This window comes from Apostichopus japonicus, chromosome 5 (genome assembly GCF_037975245.1).
Source record: "Apostichopus japonicus isolate 1M-3 chromosome 5, ASM3797524v1, whole genome shotgun sequence".
In the NCBI taxonomy this organism is placed as follows: domain Eukaryota; kingdom Metazoa; phylum Echinodermata; class Holothuroidea; order Aspidochirotida; family Stichopodidae; genus Apostichopus; species Apostichopus japonicus.
The window spans coordinates 8,146,305-8,165,852 of record NC_092565.1 but is presented as its reverse complement, the minus strand read 5'-3'; the positions used below and the strand labels follow the sequence as shown (position 1 = coordinate 8,165,852).

Here is a 19,548-nt window from a genome sequence, read left to right as displayed (position 1 = left end):
AAACAGAAAATTGAGCAAGAATTAAATTAATAAAACTCTGTCCCCCTCTCAAACCTGTCAGTGCAGTTTTAAATTAAATAATACTTACTTTCTTTCTTAGCAGATGTTGTTGCCCAGTTAACCTTGATGTTCTGAAATGAAAGAAAGAAACAAATTAAGCTGTAGTGTAGATGGACATACAGAGTAGGCCATAATTTGTATTTTACTGTGGAGGTTTGCACAGTTGCTATTTCAGCACTGAACTTTCATTCAAATCCTTAGTATTCTGATCAAGAAGAAGCATTCCAGAGATAATGTAATTACTTTCCAAAATATCCCTGACGACCTTTAACCTTCATTTTAAAAACAAGCCATTTGATTCAATTTAGCAGTGAATCATTTTGTCCAAGTATGATAAAATATATTAAACTTAAGATGTTATTTGACCACTGGTTAATCAATGAATTTCATCCACCCATTCTCTGAGACTTGAATAAATCCGCTTAGGCAGATTATCCCATGGGGGGGGGGGGGTGTGGAGGTGTTGGAAGTAGTGAGAGGGGGAAGGTGGTTGCTGCTACCATCTTTACTCCAGATGCAACTGAAACTTTCCCAGTTCCAACAAGCTATACACGAGGGCAATCCATGGAGTTGTGGCTCTCATCTCCACACAACAATTTGACAAGCACAAAATGGCTAAAACGAATTTGAGACGTTTGACCTATGATGTCATCAAACACGCAGGCACAAGTTTACATGGTCAGGCATCTACCCACCAAGTTTGGAATTGATCAGACTTATGATTTAGGATGAGTTTGGAACACACTTTGTTTGCAAAATTTAAGCCAATTTGACCTCAATTGAGCTTTGACCTTACCCTAAACACCTAAATCTGTCCTATTTTAAAAATTTGTCTCATCTTTCTCTACATGTTGACAAGCAGAACATGGCTAAAAACCAATTTTAAGGTTTTGTGACCTATGACATCATTAATCACACAGGCACGAGTTAAAATCGTCAGGCACCTACCCAACAAGTTGAACTTGATCAGACTTATGATCTAGGAGTTTGCGACACTTCTTTGCTCACTCACACAGTCACACACTTCAACACATTTCTGATGGGGGGAGGGGGTGAAGTATAACATCTCATCTCCCTATACATTACATGTAGGGAGATGAGATAAAATATATTTATGCTTCCATTGGTGAATGACCAGAGAGCTGCACTCAACTGTACTGATGATATTTCTCATTATGATGCAGAGTATATACACATTGATATATACACACACCTCACAGTGCAAAGTTTTGTGTGAACAAACAGGTGGTGTGGAACAAAGCACACAAAGGCTAGGCAGGTGAGCCACGTGTACCTTCTGGTACACGGACAACAACGGTGTGAATCTGTGTGAATAGGTGGCAACGTTTATAATTCAACAATCAAAGCAAATGAGATTTATCCTGTGAGTAATATATATCTGTCCTGCTTTCAATGGTGTAGTGTGGACTGTGGAGACCTTGGTCACTCCATTTCTAATCAATTTTGTTTTCACAATCAACAAGGAGTTGTAGCAAGCCGCTATTGTGAAGCACAATACAGTTAATCCTTTATGCCCCTGAGCACATAAGAATTGTGTATAACTTAATGGATATCTATCTTAACATACAGAAGTCCCCCTCATAAAATATATGCAACACATTTCCTTTATAGAACATTTAAACAGTTTCAACTGATAGGCTATGTATAACCTCACACAGAAGACACAGTGAGAGGATTTCAGCCTTCATGTCCTCTCTGGAGCATTATACTTTCCAGTGTGAACCAAAGCTCACAGGAAGATGTATCAATAAATACTGTTTGAAAATTCCATGACTGCATCAATATTTCCTTCTGTAATTTAAAGTTTATTTGGGACCTAGAAGACAGAGGACATTGCATAAAAGTAGAGTAACTTTAGATTAATAACAATGCAATACAATACAAAGCAATATGGAACCAACTTTTATTATCATTTAATCATATTTGGTTGGAATCCAGTCAGGATAAGAACAATGATATTTAGAACTGTATAAATAAGGCATTAAATGAACAAACTTATATCTCCATTATTATTATTAAAATAAAATTAGTAGCTACATAATTTTGTTGCTATGCCAAATTAATACTACCACCCAAGTGTTCTACTCTTTCTATGACCACAGCACAAGACACCAACAGCTAGTTGTAATTACTGTGGCTATTAAAGCAGCTTTTGCATTAAAAAGGACAGTTAGTGAGCAGGTAAAGGTTCAATTTGGTAATTAACATTTTGTCATCTAGAAACTTTTAAAGCTCAGTATTCACCATGAAAACTGAAACATTTTGGAATTTTTCTCCACCATCTGAGAATTTTTTAAATGAAATCAATCTTAACCATTTTGGGCCGCAAGAATATCGTCGACTCCAGATGTTAAATTTTGTAATCCCTCTGTTTCTTGGTCAGAAAGTTATAAACGATTCAGCCTTCCAATTAATGATGATAAATGTTATTTCTGTGAGCATTCTTACCGGGTGGAAAATATGAAAGGTATTAATTTGGTCGATATCGTTTATTGGCTGGCCAGTACTTACGGCAGATGTTAATTTAGTGAGCATTTCTCAATGGCTACTAGTACTGTACGGTAGGTTTTGATGAAGTGAAAATTCTTACTACTCAATAGATATAGCATATAGCATAGATATAGATATGGCTAAAAACTGGGTCTCGCTGTGACAGTGAATGCAAAGGCTCATCTATTCGATGCAGTATTCACATTCTCAAAGTTTCAACTGTACATGGAATTCTTATGTTCAAATACCATTCAAATAATCACAACAATTTGTTTCTAGAGGTCTTTGTAAAATGAAGTTAACAGAGATTTAAAGATGAAGACTTTGTAGTGTAGTCCCTGGGACATATTGACAGTGATTAATAAAGAAACAATATTACCTAAACTCACATTCATTAGAAACTGCAACATGAGATTTCTAAACTATTTTGAAAACCTATAATGAGTCTGACTTGTTATACTGAGGTAAGCTAACTAAGAAGCGAAAGAGACTTTCAACAGAGTCAACTCAATAACAAGTAAATTTTTCAGCACAACAAATATGTCAGGTTAATTTACATGGGACTGTAAACCGAATATAACAGGTACTAGAGGGGGAACATGATTAAAATTTTAACTTTGTGTCATACCTCCTAGTATAGCATGTTTATTATGTAATCACAAAAATATTACACAAAAATATAAAGCTCATGCTGTGTGCAAGCTATATGTTCCTAACAGTGAACACTTAAATTAATAGTCAAATGACCAAATCTACTGAACACGAACCACAAATGAATCTATCCAACTAAAAATTGCAGGGGAAAACTTTACCCATGTAAAAAAGGAAGCTTTGTTACTTTAACTACAAGCATGACGAACTTAACATTCATTAATCATCCTTTTCTTCTTTGATCTTCATCCAGGGGAATACTCCTTAAATTCATGTTAGTTTTTGTTTATGCCGAAGACTGGTGGTGAATAACTTGGGAGTGCCTATCCACACGGTATTTCAATACAACATGGGGTTGCCGACAGCCAAAGATTACACCTGTTGCCTACCCTCCCACCTATCACCTCACAAACAAAAATAATGCTTATTAACAAACAACAACAAAATAAGTCTTACCTCGCCGGTATTAATAGTAGAAGCTGGTAGATATACAGGTACTGTTTGTGGTACATTACATGGTAGCACCATTAACCCACTAGACGTGTCTACTTGAGGGTAGGTGATTAGACTAGGTGAAAGTAGTCCCCCTGGTGTGGACAACAACCCTGTCCCGACCTGTCTACGGCTGGCCAACGCATAAGGATCCGCATATTGATAACCAAGTGTTGTTTGTTGCCACATTGTTAAAGGAGGGTGGTTTACCTAGTACGCTATCCTCTTCCCTTCTAAGCTCTGAAATTCACTCTCATGCGATACTGCATCCCACATGCAACAACACACTGATTTTCATTGGTTGATGATGATATTCCAAATAAACAGTTGCATTCTCTCCTATCCAATGTTCAGTGGACATTGCACACAGTTTAAATCCCCATTTATGAATACGTTTATATTTGCATATCAAAACCTCCAACATCTGTTGCACCCCTAGTGTAAACATGTGTTGATTGTTGAACTGTGGCAAAATGGACACCTGCTGTTTGTGGCAGTGATAAGAGGACTACTTTCTTTGTCTACTACCGGTACTCATTGGTAGCTAAGATGAGTGTATCTCACAAACATTTTGCTTTGATAATTAACATCATACATACAGTTAGAGTTAATGGAAATACAATTGGATGATCAATTTGCTCATCATTTCAGTAACACCAATAAACAAATCATGTGGAAATGAATGGCAGGCTTGTGGCAGAATGAGGGCAGTATGTTGAAACCTATTTGTGAGGACATTTCCTTTGCCCCAAGTTGCATGGAAAGGGGAAGTAAGTGCATACTGTATATTGTGCTTTGTTAGTCAAGCTTCAATACTTAACATTGTTGCTGGGAGAATAAACCAGAGGTATGGTCAAGGGCAAGGGAATATCGGCGGTGGTAATTGTAACAATGAATTCTAGTGTGTGGGAGATTGGGGTTTAATACCTGGCCGACTGTAGAATTAGTGGGTGTTTCAGCCAGTAAAAATCCACGCTTTTCCCATCTGATATGGTCTACCACACATGGTAAAAGCTCTCTAGAATAAATTGCAAGCTATTATGCTCACTCCACGATCCCCACATGTGTGGAAGTGCCAGTTAAGTATTGTCAAACAACTGCCTTTCAGTTCAATGTAAGTTATAATATTAGTGCATTAAACACCAATGATGTGTTGGGGGTGGGGGGGGGGGTTGGTGGAATGTGGGAAGGGAAGGAAAACCCATTTTTCCTGAGCTACACAAACTATATGAAATATTATACATAGTAACATACCACCAATCAACTAAAAAGTTGGCCAGGAGTGTGCCTGTAACATGTATATTTGTTGTGGTTATATCAGAGTCAAGAATGTTCATGCAACTCTTTGTTCTGCAAATTTGCTTGTACTCTAAATTATTATAATATATTAGACAGTAGTGTTGAACCAGCCAAAAATTGTTGTCCTTCTCAAAAAAAACCCAGCTTATTCCAGTCCTCATGGTGACTGTTTGAAGAAAACATTTTAAAGGCGCAATATTACTGCCACATGCAGGGATAAGTTTTTCTGAGTAGACAAACATTTCTGGATGTTGCGTCCCCTGGATTTTAAGTTTAAAAATAATAGTAACAATACTCTTCTTTGCTAGAGAACAAATAGTAAATAACAAAGAGAAAATGCATTGACATGTTTTACTTCTGAAGTGATGGGAATGGGTATCTGGAAACCAGAGAGACCGACTGTAAAATCTACTACTGGTCCAAGCCATTCCCCTCCAGTCTGGGAATTTGTAGTGAATTATATATGTAGAGAATTTTAGTGAACAATAAAATAATTTTCCATCTTCATTTACCATTATATTAAAAATAATGGACAGGGAGAAAAAGGCTTTTGTGTGCGTTGTTCCATTAGTTCATGATCATCATAAGGTGATTCTCCTTTCATACTTGATGTTCATATCGGTTTGTTTACTTGGAAAATTTAATGAAAATTGTTACACTTCTTTCAGTGAAAGTTTGAACAGATGCACTGCTTACAACAATAATGACAACAACAATAACAATGCATTGGTAAATGCGCGTATGGTGAAAGGTACATCTTGATGCTACAACAGCAGCAGCAGATCTGCCAATGTTCAGTTAAAATTGAGACAAAATAGATACTTGGTCAAGTTTGTGTAAGGGCAACTGTACATCTCAAACGCCCAACTCATGATGGCACAAATGAGGTCAAACTGGCTCCTCCTAAGACTAACAAAATTAAATGCCAAACTCCAAACTCACGTTATTGCATACGATACATTGGACCTCACCTAAGTTAAATTGCTTGAGACCACTGTGAATAGTCTAAGCTGGCCTGTTGTCAAAAGTGGTTTTAAATTTGTAGCTTGACATTCCCTCGTACAATATAGCCAATTTTAACTAAGTGAGACCAGGAAACAGCAATTTTGTTTTTATAATTTTAAGGAAAGTCCAATTCAATCACAGGTAGACAGGATCAGTTGGAAGACTAATAGCAGCTTGAAACGAACAACTTATTTTATACAATACCTCGCGCCCATTCGAGAATTTGCATTAATTTCGTTGCTCAATGCACTACTATAGCAGTACATTGCTGGTAACAGTGGCACACAAATGTGCTGATCGCTTGCAATGCCGTACAATAGATCTACTGTTGTCCTCATCTTATTTAAGTTTGTCAATGGCATTGCATACTTAGAAATCATTTGAAAATGTGGAGAAGGGGCAGAGTAATAACATTAAGCTCTGCTTGACTGAACACAGTTATTGCCTCTCTCTTCTGAACTGCAGTGACCCCTTACATACAAACCATTGGTTCAGTTCCCCATAGCTAGTATATACATTATTAGCACTAATTTGATTTCCCTTGGAATATTTTAATCACAGGTCACTACTAATAGTACACAGTGCATTTGAGTCATATCCACCGTCATCAAAATGAACATTTGATTTGACAAAACCAGGTAGAATTTTTTTATCTTGGTATCGTTTCAACTGGTGGATTCTGTAAGAGAATAGTTTACATTAAGTCATGAGCTATACGCCTATACATGGCGAAAGAAATAAAATTAATTACTTACCCTGCCAATTACCACTCGGCCATTTACAGAGTGCTTTGCATGCTCTGCTGCATTACGATCATTGAACTCTACAAAGCAATATGGATCATTTACACCATTAGGCTGTTTGGAAAAAGAAAACAATATTATGTCAACATGGTGCAAGAGTTCATGGGTGATGAGGACTGTTATGCAATGTGTTAATCATAGTATCAAATTCACAGGTCTAACAAGAAACAAGTTGAAGAATTCCAGTCTTGTATCAAGGCCATGGCATTCTCAAACGACTTAACAACAATTAACCACATGTCATTGGTAACTTATCACCCACACACCCAAGTGTGCACAGCTCACTCAGTCACTCCTGGGCACCCCATCCACTCATCTCCAACAACATAAACAACTAGATTGATTTACAAGTTACCTCCAGGTGCCCCCCCCCATTTATACACCTGGGTGAAGAGAGGGAATGGAGATTATGATATGACCTAATGAATACTAATGATCTACCTCAAACCTATAATATTTACATTGCATTATAAAACTATTTGACCACAATGCTCAATACAACATTTAAAGTATTTATAACATATTCCTCCATATTGCCTTGTAGCTTTTGGACATGAATGAAAGTACCGTGTACCCTTCTTCACTCTAATTAATAGCATATGATGAACATTATTCATAAGTCATATATCCTTAAGGAGCAGATTAAGAATCAGTTACTGGTCATCTTTCTGTGTTTACTTACATCTTGTATCATTTTGCAGCCTTTGACATCACCGATCTGGCTGAACAAGTAAAGGATGTAGTCTTGAGTCACTTCTTTAGACAAGTTGCCAACATAACTGGATGTAAAAAGATTCAAAACAGATGGTAGAATTTATTCTCCCAATATCAATTTACAAAGTAGTTTATACTTAAGACTATATGGGCTTGAAATATTTGAGAACAAGCTTTAATGAGCTAATAAATGTTATCATACCTCGTGCGATGGGGTTCACTCAGGAAACCAGATATGGCCTAGTCTGTGGCAAATGTTTAACATGGATGCTTTAGTATGATCAGATATCATCTGTATCTCAGTGAAACAGAACTTCCAGATATGAATCAACCAATTGAGAGTCTACAGACCTATTTACAAATTGTGCACAACATACTGCAGGGCATGGATCATAGCCAGAAATGAGATATGGGAGGTCAAATTTTCAGCCCGAGGAAGGATGGGGAACGGGGAGGGTTCCCCACCCTCTACCTATAAGTTAACCTTTGTGTGACAAAGTGGAGGGATTATGAGCATTAAATGTTTGCATCATTCAGCTAAGTTCAAATAAGGGTACCTGGTAATAGTGGTATACACCTGTAGGCAACGTTTATGCAGCACAATTAAGTAACCTAAAGGAATGGAGATTTTAAAACATACAAACATAACAAGTAAATTTGTGTCATCTACACAATAAGAAGGAAATATAGACTACCTTGAATGTAGTGTGAATATTGTTATCCAGTTATAATGGCTTTATAAGAAGCATCTTCTGCATTGTGTTTGTAATTCTGTGGTTTCAGTGTAGCCAGAGATTTTCAGGATTCACCACCAGCTGAAGTCACACTTCATGAAAATGATGCACTACTGTGTAGGTTACCACTATTTGAACTATACTCTTCTATCATTTTTGTTTGTGGTTCTGTCTACGCTTACAAGCATTATACTTTATGTTGGACATTGTTACCCTGGCTTTCATAAAATAAGGTTTGAATGAGGAATTTAAATCTTGCCTAGATATAAGAAGCCAATGCATTTAGAGAGCAGCTCACTGTTTTCAACTTTTCATTAACCCCTTTACCCACATCACATTTGTAGTGCTCATCACCCATCAACAACATAATTCATCAGTAAGTCATACTGTGTCCTCTGCAGGAATCCCAACAGGCCGCAAGGTGATTCCTTGCCTTATAAGTTTATATGGAATCACCTGATTGATAAAGCAGCAGAGGAAAATGTCTCCTAAAGTCGAGTACCAGAACATCAGGAAAGAGTTCTAGATAACTTAACTATTGCCAAGGTACTACCCTTCTGAAAGTTGATGACAGATAACTGTCATTAGTGGTAGTGGAAAACCTCAGCAACTTAAAAGAGCAACGGTCAGATGATGTGACAGTTAGTGACATAGAAAAGCCATTCGTCAATAAATGGTCTGAGTTTGAGAGCTTAGGTTTTCAGACTTTGACCTCTGTTGACCTCAAACCATCACTGAAAAAAATTGAGTTTCTTCTAATCAATATGCTACTTCCACATCCTACATATAAAGTTCATCCACATTACAGTTTTGAGTTATCTTGTTTACAAGGTTTCCAGACTTGAACTCTGTTAAACTCAAATCATCTTTGATCTCAACAGAAAACAATAGACTAATACAGTTCTTCTACTCAATAAGGTGCACCCATGTTCTAAATATTACATTCATCAAACATCTACTTTGTGAGTAACATGTTTACAAGGTTTTCAAACTTTGACCTCTGTTGACCTCAAATAACCTTCTCACTCAACAGAACAATTTCCAGGGATTGAATTCTACTAGCCTTAAACAACAATTGACTTGAAGCAAAGTAGAAATCTGAACCTTGATAACCAAATTATCCAACTATACTGCTTTTAAGGTATCAACACTTCCCCCCTTGCTGATCTCAATGACCTTTGACCTTCACAAAGAATTACTAAACTCATGGTGCTCATTGTTGGAAGTTAAATGCCGATATTGCATCAGATGAAACTGCCTATCATATAGTGTCATTTTAAAAATTCCAGAGTGTAACCTCTGCCAGACCCAAATGACCTGTACTCTCCACCAAAAACATTAGGGTTCTTATACTAAATATAGAGAAACCATAGCCATATATACCAGCTACAGTCTTCTATCTGGAAATAATTTACAGTGTTCAAGTGTTGACACCTGCTGACAACTGAACTCTTGACCTACATCAAATTGTGTACAAACTATACCATACACAAGGCTATCAAACCATTCATATATGAGCTCCTTTTATAGCCTGGTCCTGGACATATAGCACTTTTGATAGATTGAAATTTTGCTCTCTGTTGATCCCAAATAATCTTTGACATCCACATACAATATCATTTGCTGAACTAATTACAGGAAATCCACGTGCCAAATATTAAAACTACATAGGTAACCTTCCTTGAGATATCATGTTTACAAGATTTTCCCTCTGTTGACTTTTGACATTCATTGAAAACACTACAAATCGTCTACTCACAAACGGCAAGCTATAAACAAAGTTTCAACTTCCTGCAACTTCTTTGAGATATTGGTAGAACACTATTTTCAGACTTTTACCCGTGTTGACCTTTGACAAATACCAACAACAATCCCAACCAGTTCTACTTAAGTTAAGGGGAACCTACATACAAAATGTACCCCAGTTATCCTATTGAAGTTGGAGCGTTTACAAGCAAGCGTCACATACTCATTCAAACACAATCAAAACATCATACTCATAGGTCAAACTACTGATGAATACTTCCCATTCATCGTAATGATGGCGCTGTCTTCACTCTTGGCAATTTTAATCCGGTTACACTACACAGGGAACTTGTAACCTGTGGACATTTACTCTCATGGGTGGGCTCACAGGAGATTTGTAATTTGCTTCAGGAAACAAGAGAGCAAGGGCAGGCTTGTAGTAAGTACTCATACTCGTATTCAGTTTTGAGCGTACACAAACATTTTTGAGAAATGATGCATCACACGGACACATTTTTATAATCCTAGTAACAATACTGCAGTGTCAGTAGCCTAACGTTAGGCCTAGACAAATTCACCACGTCTGGTCTAAGTCTGTCAACAAATTGCTTTCAGCTAAAATTTCACTAAACATGGATAACACAAACTGTGTGCTTGTTCTCTTCTTGTGTTAAAACAATTTGTGCATCTTTAGAGCTGCTGTAACATCAATCAATTCCATACGTAACTATTATTTGCAATACTATATGTGATAATATTAACCATTAAGAAACATGTGACTTCAGACGTGGCCAAGCGTCAATGTGATATGTAATCTAAAATGGAAGGATGATGTTTGGATTTGTTTTGTTTTCAATAAAGCTGAAAGTATGTTTTGAAAGAGGTGTGTCTTGTGACTCATTCTTTGGTGTGCTATCTACATGACATTATTACACTTCAATCAATGTTTCAAAGTTTAAGGTGTTTCAAGGAAGTTTACAGACTGAGACTGCCATTTTCAGATTTTCACTTTCGCAAAGCTATTATGCCAAACTGATAGTTTTCAATATGTGTGGAAGATCTGTTAGATCTAAGCACAGCTACAATGAAGTAAAGTCTGTTAAGCTGGGCATACCAATTTGCAGTGAAGATGTGAAAAGAAAACCTTTTGTACCACTTTAAGATCAAGTAGGGAGCCTTACAATCTAACAGAATTAGTGGTGAGTGACCTTTACAGCAGGTTTAAAGACTGTTTAAGGGGACCTGGAGCCTTCCCAAACAAAAGTTAGTCTTCTTAAAATTGTTAAACATAAGCATTGTTTATTGTAGATTGAGATTGTACTGAAATCAATTGGATTCTTTGTGATGAATATGTGCCGTAACTTGCTTGTGCAAAACATTCAAAACTGATGTGATGGGAACGGTTACCCAGAGGAATGACCAAGAAAGATACTACCCTGTCCAAGCCGTTACTACCCAGTCTGGAACTTTGTAAAATCACTTGATATCATTAATGAAAATGTGGACAAAATTCAAATGTATTCTGTTATTTCATCATTTTGTGATATTCCCTTCTATCTTGATGTGTTTAAAGTGTAAAATTTGGTGAAAATTTGTTTACTATTCCCAAGTTTGGATCAACTGCTCTTTCACATGTGCATGCTGTACCGTATAGAAATCTCTCCACGTTGCATACTTGCACACTCAATGCAACACAAGTTGATCTGTGTACTCTGGAGCAGCTCATCAGTTGACAACCTGTGTCAAATTTAGAGGAACGATCCCAAAAAAGATTTTGTCCATACTTGCAAGAATCAAGCAACATGTGATTGGTCTATGATGACAAATCGGACATCATCATTTAGTAATAAGGGTAGATTGATATAGTTTTAATGGACTTTCAAACTAATCTATAAATAGCCGGGACCTCCTGGACCGCTAGCCTTAGTGCCACGCAATGAAAGAACAGGTTGGGGGATAGACCTAGTGCAAGTATGATATCACATATCGTAACATTCCTGTCAGAAAGTTTTGGTTTGCACAATATACTGTTCATGGTCTCCCATTGCATATTTTTACAAATTTAATGTAAATATATCCCAACAAATGCTTTAAGAAATTCTCTTCATGCAAACCACATTTTCATGTGTAATTTAGTCAATGGGGCATTGCATTGTTAGGCTGGAAATGCCAAAGAGTTGCACATTTACAAGTAACAAAACTTTTTCATAGATCACTAAAAAACATCATTTGGGGGAAAACGTCGCTTGTAGTCTATATAAATATGCAGGTGTCATGTAGAAATCAGTTCATGGGTTAAACAATTGTTTAGTCTTACCACATACGTGAATGAAGGCCTCCATGGTCTATAAACATTAGGCTTATAGGGTTGCATGCGTAAGAATTGGGTACTCGGAGGACATACCGAAAATAGCAAATTTATGTTTGGACTATCCCATCACTACTTATATTGTCTTGCTGTATAGGATAGGACAAACCGAACCCCAAGCCTATGGTCTACTAGCCATAACATTACATAATAATCACATGCAAACTTAGGACATGCAAACTTAGACTTGCAATAGGACTTAACACAATGCAAATCACACACCAAAGCATACACCACCTAGCCTAGGACTTGGGAGAAGATATCGAAGTCTGCATGGCCTCAGATCAGGTTTCTAGCCTAAGGCCCTTGACATAACTTAAAGCGAAAGCCAACCAAACCTCAATCCTAGACCTAGTTGAATACAAAGAAGCTGTCTGCATCATGAACCTTTCAATTTGCTGAGTATAACTGTAAGGCCTATGTCCTAACATAGTAACCCTAACAGCCCAAATTAGGATTAGGTCTAAACTTAAAACTTATGTTAATGACCGCAAAATGTAATTTAGGTAAAACTGAACACTGATCCCATTCATTTGACAATTTTAATTGTTAACTAAAACTGAGGAAAGTACTACCCCACTCTTAACATAAAAATTGTGTACAACAGTGAAAAAAGATGCACTTTCTCTGGGCCTGTTGGTGCCCATAGGGAGCACTTATAGAATATACCACCACACGAAAACATCCCCTCAATTGGGTCGCTACGTTGACATTTCCATCATGTTTTGAAATATCTGTCCAACGGTTCCTTCAAAAAGGAGTCTCTTCTTATGCAAGTTTTTAAGTTAAGAAAGTTTGAAAGTATTCTAAGTCCAAAGGTTTCCCCAGGACTCTGGAGTGGCTATACCGGCTACTTCGTTCAAATACCCTTGCAGTAATATAAGAGGAACAACCCATCACTGACTCCAATCATTTCCTACTCCAGTTAAATGTTAAGAAAGTTTTCACAAAAACAGTATTTTGATTCGGTCATACTAATTAGCGTCAACAGGCCGATTTCACGAAAACTCAAGACAACTCAAGCCAACAAGTGTAAAATACCATCAAATACAATGGTTGTAATCAAAGTGTATCTAGAAACACGTTTGAAACTGACTGAAAGTATCGTGCATACATATTTTTCACAGCAAAAAATTTGTTTTTCGTAAAAATAGTCAACTTTCTCCATCCGTAGAATTGGACGACGTGATGCTATTGCGCCTGCGCAAAGACTTTGGACCGCACCATTATGATATGGGTTGGTTTGTGTTAGGGTTTGCGAACTACCTTTGTGTACAGTGTTAGTAAGGTGCAGAGCCGTATATTTAGAATATACGGCTCTGGTAAGGCGGGTTGACGTAGTAAGAAAGCACCAAAGTAGTATGATGAATGAACTCCACATCAAATCATTGAATGTTTTTAAAATAGTGAAAATTTTTTATTGTTTTTCCCTTGTAATTACATATGTTTTTATTAATTTTAAGAGTCTTGCTAACTATTATTTTGTCTGGTTTTATTATTCTTTCCGTGTAATTTATTCTGTATAAGTCTTTGCTTATTTTACTTTTGACGTCTTGTAAAGACATTGACACGAGTGTTTGAGCACCATTCTCGACTTAAAAATTGCACTTATCTGTAGTGTAATGGTGCGGTCCAATGTCATTGCACAAGCGCACTAGCATCACGTCGTCCAATGCAACGGACTGAGAAACTTGACGATTTTTACAACAAAAAACCTTTTTTTCCGGTGAAAAATTTGTAGGCAAGCTGGTTCCAGTCAGTTTTAAATGTGTTTCCAGATACACTCTGATTACATCCATTGTATTTGATGGTATTTTAAACTTGTTGTCTTGAGTTGTCGTGAAATCGGCCTGTTGACGCTAATTAGTATGACCCTTTTGATTCAGGCCTTTTATAATTAGAATTGTTAATACATGTACGTGTGACGATGTTTTCAAAAAAGACTAGTCCTCGGATAAGTGCAAAGTTTTCCTAGGAGTGGCTACACCAGCTCTGTCCAAAGAAGTATGTTATTACGCCAGTTAAATATTAAGAAAGTTTGAAAGTATTTGTAGGCCTAAGTCCCAAGGTTTCCCAGGGAGTGGCTACCCTGCTTGCATCCTTTTACTTAGTTAAATACCCTTGCTGCATTAGGCTATATAATAAGATCTGTTAATCTTTGTTGTACTTTGTGGGCATTGTGACGAAGAAACCGGCTACACCGCGGACTTATTCTATACTCGGGTATTCTATACTAGTTGTACCCCTATGGGCTATACTATAGCCTAACGTAACACTCCTATTGTTAGACCTCATGATTTACGAGTTACACGTTATACATGCTTAACACTAGGTTATGCTGTACGTTAGGCTAATAGCCTAGGCTGTAGGGAAATAGGAGAAGTTACTTTATACTTACAGGGTTCTCTGGCTTTCATCCCCATGTTCCTAGGAGAGAAAGAATAAAATAATTGTTAGTTTGAAATTACTTTCCATGTACTGTAAGGGAAATACAGTCATATATAATTTACCTGCTGCTGCATTTGGGTTTTGTACATGCTCCAAGACTCCATTATGACGCCGGCTACTCCGTTCCATACCATGCGTGTGTAACCTGTAAAGCCTATATTACGTGTACGTACTAATACGGTGCCTGTGCATAAAAAAAAGTTTGCGTGCCTATAGATGCTATACGTACATATGTACTGTGTATTTGTACAATATCATATAGGCTAGGCGAAACATGTATATGAGTGTAATAGCGTGCAACAAGCACATGTGACATGGCATGAGCGTGAGTAGAGCGTCAATAATATGAAGCGACTTACAAAGCGTCACTTTTGTGCAGGCAGTCATTACTAAGCATTGTGGGAACTTACTAAAGGGGAGTATTTTGGACAGATGTTGGGGGAGGGGATGGCATGGAAGCACCGGAATTCAAAGTTCTCGTACGGCAGTTTACTTTACAGCTTTTTCATTCATTGTTTCATCTGCAAACAACTACGGACGATGAAATATTCCGCCCGCTCATCGACAGGGTTCCAAAAACAAAAGGAGGGGATCGTTGAAGCCGACTTCGATGTAGAGAATGTGGGTGGGGGCAGTGGGGACACTATAGAAGTTCAAACGTGGCGCGGAGGGGGGAAAGTGGGGGAGCAAACACTTTGGGGAAGGGCACAAATTTTGGAAGTGCAAGAACGCACAAGTATAAAGTGCACATCATGAACAGTTGTGGGCGCTTTCTAACATGTCCACTCCTCCCTATCCCACACATCATCAATGAACACAATTTTTATTTATCTTTTTTTTTTTATAGTTTTTACCAGGCGCGTACCCAAGGGGGGGGCGAAGGGGCCAGCCGCCCCCCCCCCCCACCTTGAGCATATTTTTTACAAATTTTTTTAAGGTTTTTATGATATCGCTAGTATTTTCAAAAGAGAAAATGCTAAGATGCAACTAACAAGGCATGGGAAGTGCCATTTCCGGCGATCTGGGAGGCATTTACAGCCAAAATTTTCTTGTACGCTTCGCGCCAAATATGGTGGCGCTACGCTTAGATAGTTTGCAGAGCCTTATATAAAGAAGGCTCTGATAGTTTGCAATGCCGAATCTACAGTTTCGCCCCTCCCTTGGCAAATTCCTGGCTACGCGCCTGGTTTTTACATGAAATTCAAATTCAAGTAATAACTATGGTCGTACATTCACCATTTTGACCAACTTGCAGTGACTACCTGAGCAACATATCGGAAATAACAGATAAGGGGCAACTTGCATTGTCGTACACTATTATCGGCTGGGAGTGCTGCAGTACTTCAGATAGGCCACATAGAGGCCTATAGTTCTTGTTCTTGAGAAATTATACTTACATTTCACGAACTGTATCTCAGGACACTGCTGAGTTTATTTATTAAAATTTCGTCCTGTTTGAGGTTCCACGTACGGGGGGCAGCCCCGGAAATGAAGTTAGGTTTGATGTATTTCTTGTTTTCTCGTAGCACATGTGAGAAAGGGGAAGTTACTTTATGTGGAAAGTATTCCAAGCACGGAAGCTGCAAGGCTTTCAGACAGTTCTCCTGAAATTATTTTAAATACACTCTATAGTAGGTATCGCTTCTAGGCCTTTTGGCTAAGATCATGTGTAGTATCTGTTTTCTTTCGAGGGGAATGGTGATACACACCCGACGATGATCACACAGTCACAGTCCCAATGCAATGGGACTGGGTTTGAGGGCGTATCATGTACGTCGTTCAGTAGCTTGGTTTTCGTGCCCATATGGTTCTTTCCTGGGTGACCTTTTTTACAAAATATCTATAGTATGTATGTATATGCAATGTATTTCAAAGTCCCTGTAGGGGCGAATCCCCGGAAGGTTTAGCATTTTGACAGCCTAATATTATACCCAAAATAAAGGATGTTTCAGTGGACGTAAAAGGAGAACGTTTCATTACCGCTGCCGACTGGGGGTGAACATCTTGATGCGGGAAAGGCAAATTCCCCATTGCCCTTGGCGCCGTTTCTGAAGAAGCGTACATATAGTTGGCGTGAACAAATTTAAACGAAATTATTACTGACCAGTTCGTCTAGCACAGCAAAAGAAAACTCCGGTTCACTGGGTCGGTCCGTTGCAGATACGTGTCCGAATGGGCTATATATGCCGGCACCTCCCCAGGAAGGTAAAAAATCGTTCTCTCTGTTTCCCCTTACATGGCGTCACTATATGGGGATGTACAGCGACCATTAAAAAAATGGACTGAGACATTGATGTTTTATCTAAACAATCTAAATATCTAAATCCCAACCAGGGGGGTACATTCACTATTTTCAATTGAAAGTGTGGTGATGTATATAGGGCGATTTCGGACCGACTTTAGTGCAACAAAAGGAGCATATCTTGTTCATAAGCATACTGAAAAATGTTATTGGCTGGGAATACGTGGATGGGTGTAAAGTTCCGGAAGCTGCAACATTTTAAACGAAAGTAACATAATGTCCAAAAAGAGGATTTACTATCAAATTCTATTGAGTATCTCTCAAGGCGTTTTTAGATATTTCTTGCTCTCTAGTAGCGAGTTGAAATCACAAAAGTACCATATAAGAGAGAGGAATTAAATAACTTGGCGGATATGACGAGCGGCCTTGGCGATATGCCTTGATCGGGTGGGGCCCGCCCAAGGGGCCCTTATGGGATCTTAATGGGTTAATTTCCATTTTTTGTACAACGTTTTTTATCCGCCTCAGTTAAAAACATAAATATCGGACAGACTAAGCCCGAAATTCTTGAACATAAATTTACTTCTAGTTGCAAATTGTATAGCACCAGATTGCATCTTGAGACCCTAAATTAATAAAAAATTCTCATAGGGGACACACCCTCCCCTTGACCCCTCTCCAGAGCGCGGCATTCACAAATAAATAAGGTGACCCTAATTAAGTGCTGTGCCCTCCCTGTTCCCCCCCCCTCCCCCCAAGATTTAAATGTCTGGTGACGCCACTGATGAAACTGATTGGCCTATATCATAATATATATAGGCCAATACTTAGTAAATATATTTATGAACCGTATAGTTTCAGTTTAGACTGCTACACTGTTCACGCAGATTAAATCTTAGGAGCTCTCTGCGTTTATTGTTATTCTAACAAAACTCGTGAAACCGAAACAACCGAAATAATTCAACGGACGGTCATCGAATCCGCGATCGGGCATATACGTACTGAGCGCGTTAAAATAAACCTTGTGTTATTTTTGAACGCAAAATTCCTACACTACGTATCTAGAATATTGAGGTCACATTACTCATCAATGAAATCAGAAGGAATGATATGATCATTTCCTAACTGAAACTGAAATAGCATCATTTATGAATGGAAATCTAACGGTGCATGACAGCTGCACCCCTGTCCCACAGGCTACGTCCCTGTACCTGGCATTGTTTGACTAAATCACAAATATAATATTTTTGTGAACATGTTCGAAACTACTACATGCGGTATAATAATTAACCTGGTTATAACAACAACATGACTAGCAGCGTAGCAACCAGGCTAAGCACATTACGTATCTGTTTCAAAACTCCAATGAAATATGTAATTATGTCAAAGGCACTTGAAACTATCATGAGTGGCATTATTAAACAAACTATAATAACAATGTAATTAACATGCAGCGCTATATTGCGTGTACGTGATAATACAACATACTATCAAATACGAAAATAATGTACTGGAAAGGAGATTCGCGCATGCTGCGAGCTTTCTTTATCTGCTGGCTTAGCATATAGCTATAAATGAAATCCATACTTCTTTTTTAAAACCCACTTGAAAAGTTCTATTTTTTCATCGGGGAGGGGTTGTTGAGGAGCAGATGAGAATTAAACATGAATTATACTTCTAATTTCACAGCACAATGTTTGAGCTCCTTTTATGCGATACAAAATACATTAAGAGCCTGATAGGCCCAGCGCCTACACGAGTCAGTCACTAAACCTGAGAGAGGGGGCATATTTGATTTTGTCCCACACCCTTCAGAAAGTGGAGGGACGTGTCCCCTGTCCAACCCCCCCCCATGAATGACACCCCTGGATTCAGGAGGGTACATTCACCACTTTTCATCGGACTTTAGATCGATGTCGAGACTGACTAACCTTTTTGGGACTGTAGTGACTGGTCAAAGAACGTTTCATAAAATGTAAACCAACAAAAGCGGCGATTTGTTTCATAATAATTAAAACTGTACACAGCTGTTATTGGCTAAGAGTAAAGGGGAGTGGGGTGAGGTCTTGGGAATGCTTACATCTACATTTTCTGGATTTAGATACTACTGATTAAACTGGATTAGATTTGGACTATACCGATTAGTCAGTTTACCAAATGGGATTTCAATCAATCTTAGACTTTCCTATGAACTAGTACATCAAGCCACCCGGGAGCTGAAAATTATGTAATTTTCATCCTGGCAACTGAATGTGCCCAGAATGCCATGTCCATCCCCTTTGCACACACCGCTGCCACCCCCCCCCCACCCTCCAACCTCAATTTACATATTGAGATCAAAATGGTGTAACAGACAATAGCCTTCTCCTGACCTTGAAAATATTCCCACAACATGATATGCATCGGTGTACATAAATTACAAAGTGGAAGAATGGAACCGTTCGTAGCTCCTAAAATCAGTTCTTGCTGCAAAGG

The 19,548-nt window shown here is 38.1% G+C and overlaps 1 protein-coding gene and 1 pseudogene across 5 annotated transcripts in view; one reads left to right on the top strand and one right to left on the bottom strand.

Moving 5' to 3' along the window:
- The window catches only part of LOC139967524 (cytotoxic granule associated RNA binding protein TIA1-like), a 37,847-nt gene extending 22,704 nt beyond the window's left edge, over positions 1 to 15,143 (bottom strand). For 2 of the 5 annotated variants that reach the window (XM_071971411.1, XM_071971412.1), the window contains exons 1-5: positions 14,894 to 15,140; positions 14,782 to 14,810; positions 7,504 to 7,600; positions 6,774 to 6,875; positions 89 to 131 (exon numbers count right to left, since the gene is read on the bottom strand). In XM_071971411.1, the coding sequence (XP_071827512.1) occupies positions 89 to 131; positions 6,774 to 6,875; positions 7,504 to 7,600; positions 14,782 to 14,810; positions 14,894 to 14,965 (343 nt within the window). In that variant the 5' untranslated portion in view covers positions 14,966 to 15,140. Of the gene's footprint in view, positions 1 to 88; positions 132 to 3,678; positions 3,958 to 6,773; positions 6,876 to 7,503; positions 7,601 to 14,781; positions 14,811 to 14,893 lie in introns of those variants that run through there. The other 3 variants (XM_071971414.1, XM_071971415.1, XM_071971416.1) reach the window with 2 other exon arrangements.
- Positions 15,144 to 16,468: 1,325 nt separating this feature from the next.
- Positions 16,469 to 16,571, top strand: LOC139968262 (U2 spliceosomal RNA; annotated as a pseudogene).
- Positions 16,572 to 19,548: the final 2,977 nt, after the last annotated feature.